Source organism: Procambarus clarkii, unplaced genomic scaffold, assembly GCF_040958095.1.
Source record: "Procambarus clarkii isolate CNS0578487 unplaced genomic scaffold, FALCON_Pclarkii_2.0 HiC_scaffold_654, whole genome shotgun sequence".
NCBI lineage: Eukaryota > Metazoa > Arthropoda > Malacostraca > Decapoda > Cambaridae > Procambarus > Procambarus clarkii.
In genome coordinates, this window is record NW_027189687.1 from 19,959 (window position 1) to 35,962 (window position 16,004).

Below are 16,004 nucleotides of genomic sequence, written 5' to 3' on the forward strand. Positions count from 1 at the left end.
TTAATAAATCAATAGAGTTAGGCAGAATGCCAGAGTTATGGAAAGTTGCTAATGTGATACCAATTTTGAAGAAAGGAGATAGATCACTTGCGTCAAACTATCGACCAATTAGCCTAACGTCTATTGTGGGAAAGTTACTTGAATCGACAATTGCAAATAAAATTCGTCTTCCTCTGGAAAAACACAAAATAATAAATGAGTCGCAACATGGTTTTACAAATGGCCGTTCATGTTTAACAAATTTGCTATCTTTTTATTCCAGCATAGTTGAGGCAGTTGATAGTGGTAAGGATTGCGATGTTGTGTACCTTGACTTTAGCAAAGCTTTTGATACAGTGCCACATGAAAGACTGATTAAAAAAATAGAGGCTCATGGTATTGGAGGTGCTGTATTTAGTTGGATTAAGGCATGGCTATTCCAAAGGAAACAGAGAGTTAGTATAAATGGGGTTAAGTAAGAGTGGGAAAATGTTGTAAGTGGAGTGCCTCAGGGCTCTGTCCTGGGACCTCTGTTGTTTATAATATATATCAATGATTTAGATTCAGGTTTGAGTAGCAACATTTGCAAATTTGCCGATGATACAAAAATCGGCAGGGAAATTAACACGGAAGAAGACTCACTATCACTTCAAGTTGATCTAAATAGAGTTTTGAAATGGTCAAAGGATTGGCAGATGCAGTTTAATGCTGATAAATGTAAAGTTTTGACACTAGGTAATGATGATAGAGTTACAAGATACGAGCTAGATGGTGTAGAGATTGCGAAGTCGAATTGCGAAAGGGATCTGGGAGTTATGATAAGTAAGAATTTAAAACAAAAGGATCAATGCATGAATGTTCGTAATAAGGCAAATAGGACACTGGGATTTATTAATCGAAGCGTTAGTAACAAGACACCTGGTGTGGTTCTTCATGTATATCTTGCTCTGGTTAGGCCCCATTTAGATTATGCAGTTCAGTTTTGGTCGCCGTACTATAGAATGGATATAAATTCACTTGAACGTGTCCAGCGTAGGATGACTAAGTTAATTCCCCAAATTAGAAACCTTTCATATGAAGAAAGATTATCAAAGCTTAAATTGCATTCACTGGAAAGGCGAAGAGTTAAGAGTGACATGATAGAGGTTTACAAGTGGATGAATGGACATAACAAAGGAGATATTAATAGGGTATTAAAGGTATCAACACAAGACAGAACACGAAACATTGGGTATAAATTGGATAAGTTTAGATTTAAGAAAGACCTGGGTAAATACTGGTTCGGTAACAGGGTTGCTGATTTGTGGAACCAATTACCGCGTAACGTGGTGGAGGTGGGATCCCTCGATTGTTTCAAGCGCAGGTTGGACAAGTATATGAGTGGGATTGGGGGGTTATAGATAGGAGCTGCCTCGTATGGGCCAATAGGCCTTCTGCAGTTGCCTTTGTTCTTATGTTCTTATGTCTTGGTTCTTCTCAAATTTTTTGCATCATCAGCAAACATTGAGAGGAATGAGTGTATACCCTCTGGAAGATCGTTTATATATATTAAAAACAGGATGTGTCCAAGTACAGAACCCTGTGGGACTCCGCTGGTGACATCTTGCCACTCTGATGTTTCTCCCCTCACAGTTGCTCACTCTTTCCTCTTGCTTAGATTCTCCCTTATCCACTTTACTCCTGCCTGTTGCTCCAACTTTTGTAACAGCCTTTTATGGGGCTGTCAGTAGCAGCCTGCAGGCCAGGGAGTGAGGTGGGAGTGGAGTATGGCAGTTAGTGGATTGGAACAGGAAGGGAGTTGCGTAGGCCATTATAGATTATATTATATATAATTAGAGACTAGTGAAAATTTGGAGGGAATAAACTTACAAACAAAAAACCATCATGTCCTCAAGAGTGTCAGATCCTGCCTCATAAACCCTTTCAGTTCCTTGTCTAGATTTTCACAACCAAATAGGAAAGAGAAGGTTGGGTAGACGGCTCGCCACATAATACAAGCTGTTGCGAAGAAAGAGTAACAAGAGATGGTACTTGAAATAAGAGAATACTTCAGCAACTAAACAAAGAATCCCTATGAAGGAAAAGGTATATTCAAGCAGGATCGCGACGTCATTAATTTGGGTCCTACAGAGACCAATATTGCACTCTTTCCTTCATATGATTCCTAATGATGTAATAAAGCTGTCTGGTGTGAGGGGTAAAGACACACTTAAAAATACTATGTCCTATTTAATGACTTCAACATATAAATTCCAGTAAATGCAAAGTAATGTAGTCCTGTAGGCCAGGTTATGTACACCAGGTTATCTCTTCCCCCCTCAACCTCTCTACCAGTCAACCACAAGTCATTCAACCTGTCAACAAGCCTCAAAGCTTCCCAGCCAGCCTCAAAGACTGTCATTAAAGATTTGGAGCGTAATAGACAGGTGTGAATACTATGCTCCCATGACTTGTTTTACTTGTTCCTTTTCTTGTCAGTTATAATTCCCATTTCCTTGTTGAATAATTTTAAAGAGGGAGGACAGGACAGGTCCCTCGTCTCCTATCCCAGGGAGGTCTGTGAGACCAGAGAAGTTTTTCCCCTAGCCACCAACATCAGGGACTTCCGTGAGACCAGGAGAAGGTAAGGTAACTATCAGGAGAAAGCGCCAAACCATTACTACTATATAGCACTTGGAAAGGGTCAGCATGAGGATTTGGGATCGGATGAGGCAAAGGAATGGTGCCCAACCTCTTGGACGGTCGGGGATTGAACGCAGACATGCACGAAGCGAAACCTGCAGTGGAATGGAAACGTTAAATGATAATTAAAGCATATTATCTTTTGATGTATAACATTCAAATGTGATATAACAATAAAAAAATTTCATACCATCTCTCTATCTCTCTCCTCATTATCTCTCACTTTCCCTCCCTCTCTTCCTCCCTCCAGTTCTATTTCCATCTCCCAGTCATATATACAGCCATCTACTTTTTCTTTCTTTCTTACTCCCTCTCTTGATTCTTCCTTCTAATCTAGTGCACATTCTTCATCTATGTACACCTTCTAGTACATGGTACATTCTACTAGCTAGTGCACATTCTTCATCTATGTACACCTTCTAGTACATGGTACATTCTGCTAGCTAGTACACATTCTTCATGTATGTACACCTTCTAGTACATGGTACATTCTACTAGCTAGTACACATTCTTCATGTATGTACACCTTCTAGTACATGGTACATTCTACTAGCGAGTACACATATTTCATGTATGAAAACCTCTATAAGGTTTTCCACACGAACATCACTATTACGTGTTTTCTACACGTGTGCCGCCACTATTACGTGTTTTCTACACGTACGTAACCACTATTACGTGTTTTCTACACGTACGTAACCACTATTACGTGTTTTCTACACGTACGTAACCACTATTACGTGTTTTCTACACGTACGTAACCACTAGTACGTGTTTCCTACACGTACGTAACCACTAGTACGTGTTTTCTACACGTACGTAACCACTAGTACGTGTTTCCTACACGTACGTAACCACTAGTACGTGTTTTCTACACGTACGTAACCACTAGTACGTGTTTCCTACACGTACGTAACCACTAGTACGTGTTTCCTACACGTACGTAACCACTAGTACGTGTTTTAACATAAGAACATAAGAACAAAGGTAACTGCAGAAGGCCTATTGGCCCATACGAAGCAGCTCCTATTCTATAACCACCCAATCCCACTCATATACTTGTCCAACCCGTGCTTGAAACAATCGAGGGACCCCACCTCCACAATGTTACGCGGCAATTGGTTCCACAAATCAACAACCCTGTTACTGAACCAGTATTTACCCAAGTCTTTCCTAAATCTAAACTTATCCAATTTATATCCATTGTTTCGTGTTCTGTCCTGTGTTGATACTTTTAATACCCTATTAATATCCCCCCGGTTATGTCCATTCATCCACTTGTAAACCTCTATCATGTCACCCCTAACTCTTCGCCTTTCCAGTGAATGCAACTTAAGCTTTGTTAATCTTTCTTCATATGAAAGATTTCTAATTTGGGGAATTAACTTAGTCATCCTACGCTGGACACGTTCAAGTGAATTTATATCCATTCTATAATATGGCGACCAAAACTGAACTGCATAATCTAAATGGGGCCTAACTAGAGCAAGATATAGCTTGAGAACCACACCAGGTGTCTTGTTACTAACGCTGCGATTAATAAATCCAAGTGTCCGATTTGCCTTATTACGAACATTTATGCATTGATCCTTTTGTTTTAAATTCTTACTAATCATAACTCCCAGATCCCTTTCGCAATCCGACTTCGTAATCACAACACCATCTAGCTCGTATCTTGTAACTCTATCATCATTACCTAACCTCAGAACTTTACATTTATCAGCATTAAACTGCATCTGCCAATCCTTTGACCATTTCAAAACCCTATCTAGATCAACTTGAAGTGATAGTGAGTCCTCCTCCGAATTAATTTCCCTACCGATTTTCGTATCATCGGCAAATTTGCAAATGTTGCTACTCAAACCTGAATCTAAATCATTTATATATATTATAAACAACAGAGGTCCCAGGACAGAGCCTTGAGGCACTCCACTTACAACATTTTCCCACTCTGACTTGATTCCATTTATACTAACTCTCTGTTTCCTTTGGTATAGCCATGCCCTAATCCAGCTTAATATAGCACCCCCAATACCATGAGACTCTATTTTTTTAATCAGTCTTTCATGTGGCACTGTATCAAAAGCTTTGCTAAAGTCAAGGTATACAACATCGCAATCCTTACCACTATCAACTGCCTCAACAATGCTAGAATAAAAAGATAACAAATTTGTTAAACATGAACGGCCATTTATAAAACCATGTTGCGACTCAATTATTAATTTATGTTTTTCAAGATGAAGACGAATTTTATTTGCTATTATAGATTCGAGTAACTTTCCCACAATAGACGTTAGGCTAATTGGTCGATAGTTAGACGCAAGTGATCTATCTCCTTTCTTAAAAACTGGTATCACATTAGCAACTTTCCAAAACTCTGGCACTCTGCCTGACTCTATTGATTTATTAAATATGGTTGACAGTGGGTCACAAAGCTCCTCTTTGCATTCTTTAAGCACCCTAGCAAACACTTCATCCGGCCCTGGGGATTTGTTTGGTTTGAGTTTTACTATTTGTTTAAGAACATCCTCCCTGGTAACTGCTAAACTCGTCAACCTGTCCTCGTCCCCACCCACATAGACTTGTTCGGCTGAAGGCATATTGTTAAGTTCCTCTTTAGTAAATACAGATACAAAATATTTATTAAAAATACTACTCATCTCTTCATCACTATCTGTTATTTGACCTGTCTCAGTTTTTAATGGACCTATCCTTTCCCTAGTCTTAGTACGATATAACTGAAAAAACCCTTTTGGATTTGTCTTTGCTTGCCCTGCTATGCGAACTTCATAGTTTCTTTTTGCTTTCCTTATCTCTTTTTTAACAATTCTAACCAGATGTACGAATTCCTGTTCTAAAGTGACCTCCCCATTTTTAATCCTTTTGTACCAAGCTCTCTTTTTACCTATAAGGTTCTTCAAATTCTTTGTTATCCACTTTGGGTCATTAGTATACGATCTATTCAATTTGTATGGTATACTACGTTCCTGTGCTTTGTTTAGAATATTCTTAAATAAGTTATATATTGAATCCACATCGAAATCCCCATTTAAGTCACCTATCGCTGGGTTCATGTCTCGCTCCAAGACCGGCCCACACCCCATACCCAAGCCTTTCCAATCAATTTGACCCAAAAAATTTCTTAGGCTATTAAAATCAGCTTTTCGAAAATCTGGCACTTTAACAGAATTTTCTCCTACTGGTCTATTCCATTCTATGCTAAATCTGATTTCTTTGTGATCACTGCTCCCTAGCTCACTCCCTATTTCGATGTCATTAATTTGCGTTTCCCTGTTAGTTAACACTAAATCTAAAATATTATTTTCCCGTGTTGGTTCCTTAATGTGTTGCGTAAGAAAGCAATCGTCAATTAATTCTAGAAAATCTTCTGCTTCACTATTCCCTGTTTTGTTCAACCAGTTTATTCCGCTAAAATTAAAGTCACCCATGACATAAATACTGTTAGATCTAGATGCTCTAGATATTTCATCCCATAGATGCTTTGCTTCCATTCTGTCTAAATTTGGTGGCCTATATATTACTCCTATTATAATATTATTAGCTTTTTCGTTTAATTCAATCCAAATAGTTTCTGTGTGTGGCTCTGTTTTGATTCCCTCTTTGAGACTACATTTCAAATTGTCCCTAACATATATGGCTACTCCACCTCCTCGTCTAATATATCTATCTGTGTGAAATAGTTTAAATCCATATATTTGATATTCAGCTAATAGTTCTCTATTTTCTACATTCATCCACGTTTCGGTAAGTGCAATAATATCTATTTTTTCTGTGCAGACAAGAGCATTTAATTCGTTAATTTTATTTCTTAGACTTCTACTGTTAGTGTAATATACCCTAAGTGAATTGTTATTTTGCGGACCTTCTCTTTCCCTGATCGTTTTGCCAATTCCTTTCTCCCACAAACACATACTTTTATTACCTCCTTCCTCCAAATCAATTCCCATACCTCTATCTACTAACAGTTTAAACCCAAACAAACACCTCTAACCACTTCTTCTAGCGAGTTCGCAACAGCAACAACCCCAGCTCTCGATAGATGCACCCCATCACGAGCATACATTTCATTTCTTCCATAGAAGTGTTCCCAGTTGTCTATGAAAGATATTGCATTTGATTTGCAATATCTTTCCAGCCGGCAATTGACACCAAGTGCCCTCGATATCCATTCATTTCCCACTCCCTTTCTTGGAAGAATGCCACATATGATCGGGATTCCTCCCTTGCTCCTAACTAACTCTATGGCTGTTTTATACCTCTGAATCAGTTCCTCACTCCTGACTCGACCAACATCATTTCCTCCCACGCTAATGCAAATAATGGGATTGTTCCCATTACCAGCCATAATATCATTCATGTTGTTTATAATATCACCAATGCCAGCTCCGGGATAGCAAACCCTTAACCTGTTCCCCCTATCTCTAGCACAAAACGTTCTATCCAAATACCTTATCTGGGAATCTCCCACAACTAATGTTTGCTTAGGTACTTCCTTTACTTTCTGAGGGGCCTGCGCTTCCTTTCTCTTCGTTGCTTTCCCTTTTGCGCGATCCACAGTCTCTCCACAGCACTCGTCCTCCAAAACGTCAAATGAATTTGAAGTTGCTATGGCGTTTGAAGGCGGCTTTATCAAAGTCTTCTTAAGGCCCCTGTCTTTCGCAACTCTCCAAGACGAGGTCCCTTTACTGCTGGTCTCCTCCTTCGTTACTTCTCGTTGTTTTTTAAGCTGACGCACCTCCTCCCGCAGAGAGTCCAACTCTGTCCTCAGGGCTCCCACTAGAGTCACCAGGTCCTTCACTACAACTTCCATATTGCTATGATAATATAACAACACATATTGCTATGATAATATAACAACAACAACAACTTTTCTACACGTACGTAACCACTAGTACGTGTTTCCTACACGTACGTAACCACTAGTACGTGTTTTCTACACGTACGTAACCACTAGTACGTGTTTCCTACACGTACGTAACCACTAGTACGTGTTTCCTACACGTACGTAACCACTAGTACGTGTTTCCTACACGTACGTAACCACTAGTACGTGTTTTCTACACGTACGTAACCACTAGTACGTGTTTCCTACACGTACGTAACCACTAGTACGTGTTTCCTACACGTACGTAACCACTAGTACGTGTTTCCTACACGTACGTAACCACTAGTACGTGTTTCCTACACGTACGTAACCACTAGTACGTGTTTCCTACACGTACGTAACCACTAGTACGTGTTTCCTACACGTACGTAACCACTAGTACGTGTTTTCTACACGTACGTAACCACTAGTACGTGTTTTCTACACGTACGTAACCACTAGTACGTGTTTCCTACACGTACGTAACCACTAGTACGTGTTTCCTACACGTACGTAACCACTAGTACGTGTTTCCTACACGTACGTAACCACTAGTACGTGTTTCCTACACGTACGTAACCACTAGTACGTGTTTCCTACACGTACGTAACCACTAGTACGTGTTTCCTACACGTACGTAACCACTAGTACGTGTTTCCTACACGTACGTAACCACTAGTACGTGTTTCCTACACGTACGTAACCACTAGTACGTGTTTCCTACACGTACGTAACCACTAGTACGTGTTTCCTACACGTACGTAATAAGGAAAATGTACTTATTCCAAACATAAGCGCTCTACCGCCCAGGAGTATCCAGATAAGATTTTAGGATCGTAAGCAATCCTGTTGGGGTGTTAAAGGAATTAAAGTGTTAATGGGGGACTGAGAGGCGGGAGAGGAACTTAGAGGCAGAAGGAGGAAGGGAAGGAAGAGAGAGAGGTGGGAAGAGGAAGGGAGAGCCAGAGACAGGTGTAAGGAAGAAAAGAACCAGGTAATATTATGTGTGATGGAGACGGAGAATAAAGTGGATTTGGAAAATATGTTTTGTTCCAGAGTTGATGGTTGTGTTGACACGTCTTATTTCCTCTAAGGACGGACGGGACTTGGAGGATGAAAGAAACAATATATATATAATTTAGTGGCTAATGATGTGTTTGTCGTGTCTCTTGATCTTTCTGTCACTTCTTTCCTAAGTTCCGTCTATGTTTGTCTTATTCTTTCCATTATGTCTCAATCAATCTCATTCTGTTTCTCTCTCACTCACTTTCCACTTCCTCTATGTGTGTCTCATCTCATCTCTGTGTCTCCCTTACAGTCTCTGGCCGTGCCACTCTCACCCTTCATCTGGTGCTCCCTGAGGCCTCTCCTCACTAGTGCAGGGACTCTTCAACACCGTGGGAGGGGTAAGAGGTGCTGGCTACACTGTCTGGGTCATGGGGGCTGGCGGTCTCTCCTGCTGTCATGAGGGCGGTGTGCAGTGAGGCAGGTGTTGAGTGAGGCAGGAGTGGAGTGAGGCAGGTGTTGAGTGAGGCAGGAGTGGAGTGAGGCAGGTGTGGAGTGAGGCAGGTGTTGAGTGAGACACGTGTTGAGTGAGGCAGGAGTGGAGTGAGGCCGGAGTGGAGTGAGGCAGGTGTTGAGTGAGGCAAGAGTGGAGTGAGGCAGGAGTGGTGTGAGGCAGGAGTGGAGTGAGGCCGGAGTGGAGTGAGGCAGGTGTTGAGTGAGGCAGGAGTGGAGTGAGGCAGGTGTTGAGTGAGGCAGGAGTGGAGTGAGGCAGGTGTGGAGTGAGGCAGGTGTTGAGTGAGACACGTGTTGAGTGAGGCAGGAGTGGAGTGAGGCCGGAGTGGAGTGAGGCAGGTGTTGAGTGAGGCAAGAGTGGAGTGAGGCAGGAGTGGTGTGAGGCAGGAGTGGAGTGAGGCAGGTGTTGAGTGAGGCAAGAGTGGAGTGAGGCAGGAGTGGAGTGAGGCAGGTGTTGAGTGAGGCAGGAGTGGAGTGAAGCAGGAGGGGAGTGATGCAGGTGTGGAGTGAGGCAGGAGTGGAGTGAGGCAGGTGTTGAGTGAGGCAGGAGTGGAGTGAGGCAGGAGTGGAGTGAGGCAGGTGTGGAGTGAGGCAAGAGGGGAGTGAGGCAAGGGTGGAGTGAGACAGGAGGGGAGTGATGCAGGTGTGGAGTGAGGCAGATGTTGAGTGAGGCAGGTGTTGAGTGAGGCAGGAGTGGAGTGAGGCAGGAGTGGAGTGAGGCAGGTGTGGAGTGAGGCAGGAGGGGAGTGAGGCAGGTGTGGAGTGACGCAGGAGGGGAGTGAGGCAAGGGTGGAGTGAGACAGGAGGGGAGTGAGGCAGGTGTTGAGTGAGGCAGGAGTGGAGTGAGGCAGGAGTGGAGTGAGGCAGGAGTGGAGTGAGGCAGGAGTGGAGTGAGGCAGGAGGGGAGTAAGGCAGGTGTTGAGTGAGGCAGGAGTGGAGTGAGGCCGGAGTGGAGTGAGGCAGGAGTGGAGTGAGGCAGGAGGGGAGTGAGGCAAGGGTGGAGTGAGACAGGAGGGGAGTGAGGCAGGTGTTGAGTGAGACAGGTGTGGAGTGAGGCAGGAGGGGAGTGAGGCAGGTGTGGAGTGAAGCAGGAGTGGAGTGAGGCAGGAGGGGAGTGAGGCAGGAGTGGAGTGAGGCAGGAGTGGAGTGAGGCATGAGGGGAGTGAGGCAGGGGTGGAGTGAGGCAGGAGTGGAGTGAGGCAGGAGTGAGGCAAGAGTGGAGTGAGGCAGGAGTGGAGTGAGGCCGGAGTGGAGTGAGGCAGGTGTGGAGTGAGGCAGGTGTTGAGTGAGGCAGGAGTGGAGTGAGGCAGGAGGGGAGTGAGGCACGTGTTGAGTGAGGCAGGAGTGGAGTGAGGCCGGAGTGGAGTGAGGCAGGAGTGGAGTGAGGCAGGAGGGGAGTGAGGCAGGTGTTGAGTGAGGCAGGAGTGGAGTGAGGCAGGAGGGGAGTGAGGCAGGTGTTGAGTGAGGCACGAGTGAAGTGAGGCAGGAGGGGAGTGAGGCAGGAGTGGAGTGAGGCAGGAGGGGAGTGAGGCAGGGGTGGAGTGAGGCAGGAGTGGAGTGAGGCAGGGGTGGAGTGAGGCAGGGGTGGAGTGAGGCAGGGGTGGAGTGAGGCAGGGGTGGAGTGGGATGGGAAGGAAGTTGGGTAAGACTGGTGGTGTACATTTGTGTTTTAGGAATAATGGAGGAATTGTGTAGATGGAAGATATCGTTTGTTTATCTTGTGAGAGCAACACCTCTTACGAGAGAGGAACAAGGGTGCAGATGATGGGTCACAACACCTCTTACGAGAGAGGGACAAGGGTGCAGATGATGGGTCACAACACCTCTTACGAGAGAGGAACAAGGGTGCAGATGATGGGTCACAACACCTCTTACGAGAGAGGGACAAGGGTGCAGATGATGGGTGACAACACCTCTTACGAGAGAGGAACAAGGGTGCAGATGATGGGTCACAACACCTCTTACGAGAGAGGAACAAGGGTGCAGATGATGGGTGACAACACCTCTTACGAGAGAGGAACAAGGGTGCAGATGATGGGTCACAACACCTCTTACGAGAGGGGAACAAGGGTGCAGATGATGGGTCACAACACCTCTTACGAGAGAGGAACAAGGGTGCAGATGATGGGTCACAACACCTCTTACGAGAGAGGGACAAGGGTGCAGATGATGGGTGACAACACCTCTTACGAGAGAGGAACAAGGGTGCAGATGATGGGTCACAACACCTCTTACGAGAGGGGAACAAGGGTGCAGATGATGGGTCACAACACCTCTTACGAGAGAGGGACAAGGGTGCAGATGATGGGTCACAACACCTCTTACGAGAGAGGAACAAGGGTGCAGATGATGGGTCACAACACCTCTTACGAGAGGGGAACAAGGGTGCAGATGATGGGTCACAACACCTCTTACGAGAGAGGGACAAGGGTGCAGATGATGGGTCACAACACCTCTTACGAGAGAGGAACAAGGGTGCAGATGATGGGTCACAACACCTCTTACGAGAGAGGAACAAGGGTGCAGATGATGGGTCACAACACCTCTTACGAGAGAGGGACAAGGGTGCAGATGATGGGTCACAACACCTCTTACGAGAGAGGAACAAGGGTGCAGATGATGGGTCACAACACCTCTTACGAGAGAGGAACAAGGGTGCAGATGATGGGTCACAACACCTCTTACGAGAGAGGAACAAGGGTGCAGATGATGGGTCACAACACCTCTTACGAGAGTGGGACAAGGGTGCAGATGATGGGTCACAACACCTCTTACGAGAGTGGGACAAGGGGTGCAGATGATGGGTGACAACACCTCTTACGAGAGAGGAACAAGGGTGCAGATGATGGGTCACAATAACGTGGCTGAAGACATGATGACCAAACCGCACACAAAAGATAGAGAATCGACGACGCCCCGGTCCGTCGTGGACCATTAAGGAGTGTTGACCTGTGGTAGGCAGGTCTGGAGCCTCCTGAGGACGGAGGCGCTGGTTGTGCTGACGGACAGGTAGTGGTGGCCGGGGGACAGGAGCTGGAGACCTTGACTCAACACGTGTTTATTGTATAGTCCAGACACTGAAAACACCCTACCCCCTACCCCCCCCCCTCTAACCACTCTTCCATCCCTCTCCCACCCTCCTAGGAGGGAGGAATGTAAGAGGAGGGCAAATAGTATGAGCTTCGTAGTAAATATAATGAGTTTGGTGAATAGAGAGAGAAATGTGTTTGTTGTATAATTCTGTTTTATTGTGATACTTTAAATTCATTGAGAGTAATAAAATGGTATGATTCGTTCAGGTTTAAAGATCATATACACAAGACGAGAGAACATTATTACAGGTAGTTAGAAAGTAAGGGAGTACTCTATACAGTACAGAGTGTACTAGACGACTCTCACCTTATCCGGAGTTGAAGCAGGAAGCAGTCTTAATATGGAAACTTTTCTTAAGACTACTCAATAGCTCGGTCGATAGCGCTTCGACCTCACAAGCGTGGAGACTACGGTTCGAGTCTCCTAGAGCCCAGGTGAAGGCAGGACGCTGCAGGGGTCGAGCTCTCACCTCCCTAGTGTTCAGCCGTCCAGCAGACGCTCCAGTCATAGTAACCCTCAACATGGCTGCGTGAGCACGGCCAGCTCCTCGGGGCCTTACCTGTCTTACAGGTTTTCCTCAGCTGAGTGGTGCCAGGACGCTGTAACTCCACACTACTCCACAGTGAAGGTCAGTCTTCCACCTCCACTGATATATATGGGGTCCAGCTGGAGGTCGCTGGAGTTCATCTTAATTTGTTAATTATAAATTGTGTTTATCACTACCAGAACTACTGTGTAAAGAATTAATGTGGCGCCAATTTTGATTTTAATAAATACATTTAAACTGTAAGCAAAAGTATTGAGCCTAAATTCTGGTATTGATTGTATATATTTTGTCTGAATTAGCATTGTCATACCTATTAAAAAAATACAGTGTAATATTTTCATCATTCATTTGAGAGTGATTTTCTAATGAATTGGGTTCATAAAGTGAAATAACTATAACGCGAGACTTTGTTGAAAAGTTTGATTCGAAATGTTTGAATTTTATTATTAGCATTTAAAATTAATTATTCAGAATTCAAAAATTCATTTTGTCGATTTGTTATATAACATTTTGGAATTAGTTTAATTAATTACTATTGGATGTCTAGATGAAAGGTATGCAGGTGAGTAGTGTGGAGGATGGTAGGTGTGGGAGGATTGTAGATGTGGTGGATGGTTGGTGTGGAGGATGGTAGGTGTCGAAGATGGTAGGTGTGGAGGATGGTAGGTGTGGAAGATGGTAGGTGTGGAGGATGGAAGGTGTGTAGGATGGTAGGTGTTGAGGATGGAAGGTGTGGAGGATGGCAGGAGTGAATGATAGCAGATGTGTAGGATGGTAGGTGTTGAGGATGGAAGGTGCGGAGGATGGAAGGTGTTGAAGATGGTATGTGTGAAGGATGGTAGGTGTTGAGGATGGTAGGTAAGGAGAATGGTAGGTGTGGATGATGGTAGGTTTGGAGGATAGAAGGTGTGGAGGATGGTAGGTGTGGAGGATGGTAGGTGTGGAGGATAGAAGGTGTGGAGGATGGTAGGTGTGGAGGATGGTAGGTGTGGAGAATGGTAGGTGTGGATGATGGTAGGTGAGGAGAATGGTAGGTGTGGAAGATAGAAGGTGTGGAGGATGGTAGGTGTGGAGGATTGTAGATGAGGAGAATGGTAGGTGTGGAGGATAGAAGTTGTGGAGGATGGTAGGTGTGGAGGATGGTAGGAGTGGAAGATGGTAAGTGTGGAGGATGGTAAGAATGGTAGGTGTAGAGGATTGTAGGTGTGGAGGATGGTAGGTATGAAGGATGGTAGGTGTGGAGGATGGTAGGTATGGAGGATGGTAGGTGTAGAGGATGGAAGGTGTGGAGGGCGGTAGGTGTGGAAGATGGTGAGTGTGGAGGATGGTAGGTGTGGAGGATGATAGGTGTGGAGGATGGTGGGTGTGGAGGATGGTAGGTGTGGAGGATGGAATGTGTGAAGGATGGTAGGTGTGGAGGATGGTAAGGATGGAGGATGGTAGGTGAGGAGGATGGTAGGTGTGGAGGATGGTAAGGATGGAGGATGGTAGGTGTGGAAGATGGTAGGTGTGTAGGATGGTAAGGAAGGAGGATGGTAGGTGTGGAGGATAGTAAGGATGGAGGAGGGAAGGTTGGGAGGATTGTAGGTGTGGAGGATGGTAAGGATGGAGGATGGTAGGTGTGAAGAATGGTAGGTGTTGAGGATGGAAGGTGTGGAGGATGGCATGGATGGAGGATGGTAGGTGTGGAAGATGTCAGGTATGGAGGATGGTAGGTGTAGGGGATAGAAGGTGTGGAGGATGGTAAAGATGGAGAATGGTAGGTGTGGAGGATGGTAGGTATGGAGGATGGTAGGTGTGGAGGATGGTAGGTTTGGAGAATGGAAGGTGTGGAGGATGGTAAGGATGGAGGATGGTAGGTGTGGAGGATAGTAGGTGTGGAGGATGGTAGGTGTGGAGGATGGTAGGTATGGAGGATGGTAGGTGTGGAGGATGGTAAGGATGGAGGATGGTAGGTGTTGAGGATGGAAAGTGTGGAGGATGGTAGGTGTGGAGGATGGTAGGTGTGGAGGATAGTAGGTGTAGTGGATGGTAGGTGTGGAGGATGATAAGGATGGAGGATGGTAGGTCTTGAGGATGGAAGGTGTGGAGGATGGTAAATGTGTAGGATGGTAGGTGTAGAGGAGAGAAGGTGTGGAGGATGGTAAGGATGGAGGATGGTAGGTGTTGAGTATGGAAGGTGTGGAGGATGGTAGGTGTGGAGGAATGTAGGTGTTGAGGATGGTAGGTGTGAAGGATGGTAGGTGTGGAGGATGGAAGGTGTTGAGGATGGTAGGTGTGTAGGATGGTGGGTGTGGAGGATTGTAGGTGTGGAGGATGGTAGGTGTGGAGGATGGTGAGGATGGTAGGTGTGGAGGATGGTGAGGATGGTAGGTGTGGAGGATGGTGAGGATGGTAGGTGTGGAGGATGATGGGTGTAGAGGATGGTGGGTGTGGAGGATGGTAGGTGTAGAGGATGGGATGTGTGGAGGATGGTAGGTGTTGAGGATGGTGCTCACGTGAGTAATGTTGACCTTTACTCTACATCACTGCTCCTCACGTGAGTAATGTTGACCTTTACTCTACATCACTACTCCCGCCGTGAGTAATATTGATCTTTACTCTACATCACTGCTCCTCACGTGAGTAATGTTGACCTTTACTCTACATTACTGCTCCTCACGTGAGTAATGTTGACCTTTACTCTACATCACTGCTCCTCACGTGAGTAATGGTGATCTTTACTCTACATCACTGCTCCTCACGTGAGTAATGTTGACCTTTACTCTACATCACAACTCCTCACGTGAGTAATATTGATATTTACTCTACATCACTGCTCGTCACATGAGTAATGGTGATCTTTACTCTACATCACTGCTCCTCACGTGAGTAATGTTGACCTTTACTCTACATCACAACTCCTCACGTGAGTAATATTGATATTTACTCTACATCACTGCTCGTTACATGAGTAATGGTGATCTTTACTCTACATCACTGCTCTACACGTGGGTAATGTTGACCTTTACTCTACATCACAACTCCTCACGTGAGTAATATTGATCTTTACTCTACATCACTGCTCGTCACATGAGTAATGGTGATCTTTACTCTACATCACTGCTCTACACGTGGGTAATGTTGACCTTTACTCTACATCACAACTCCTCACGTGAGTAATATTGATCTTTACTCTACATCACTGCTCGTCACATGAGTAATGGTGATCTTTACTCTACATCACTGCTCTACACGTGGGTAATGTTGACCTTTACTCTACGTTATCTACATAAATAAAATTGGAAATGTTAGTTTGTT

The 16,004-nt window shown here is 44.8% G+C and overlaps 1 protein-coding gene across 1 annotated transcript; it reads right to left on the reverse strand.

Annotated features, from left to right (window-relative positions):
* Positions 1–13,225: 13,225 nt before the first annotated feature.
* Positions 13,226–14,371, reverse strand: LOC138361725 (uncharacterized). The gene has a single exon (XM_069320900.1). The coding sequence runs from the start codon at positions 14,369–14,371 to the stop codon at positions 13,226–13,228; it is 1,146 nt and encodes a 381-aa protein (XP_069177001.1).
* Positions 14,372–16,004: the final 1,633 nt, after the last annotated feature.

Coding starts and splice junctions, on each gene's coding strand:
- LOC138361725 (XM_069320900.1), bottom strand. CDS start 14,371: ATGCCATCCTCCACACCTTCCATCCTCAACACCTACCATTCTTCACAC.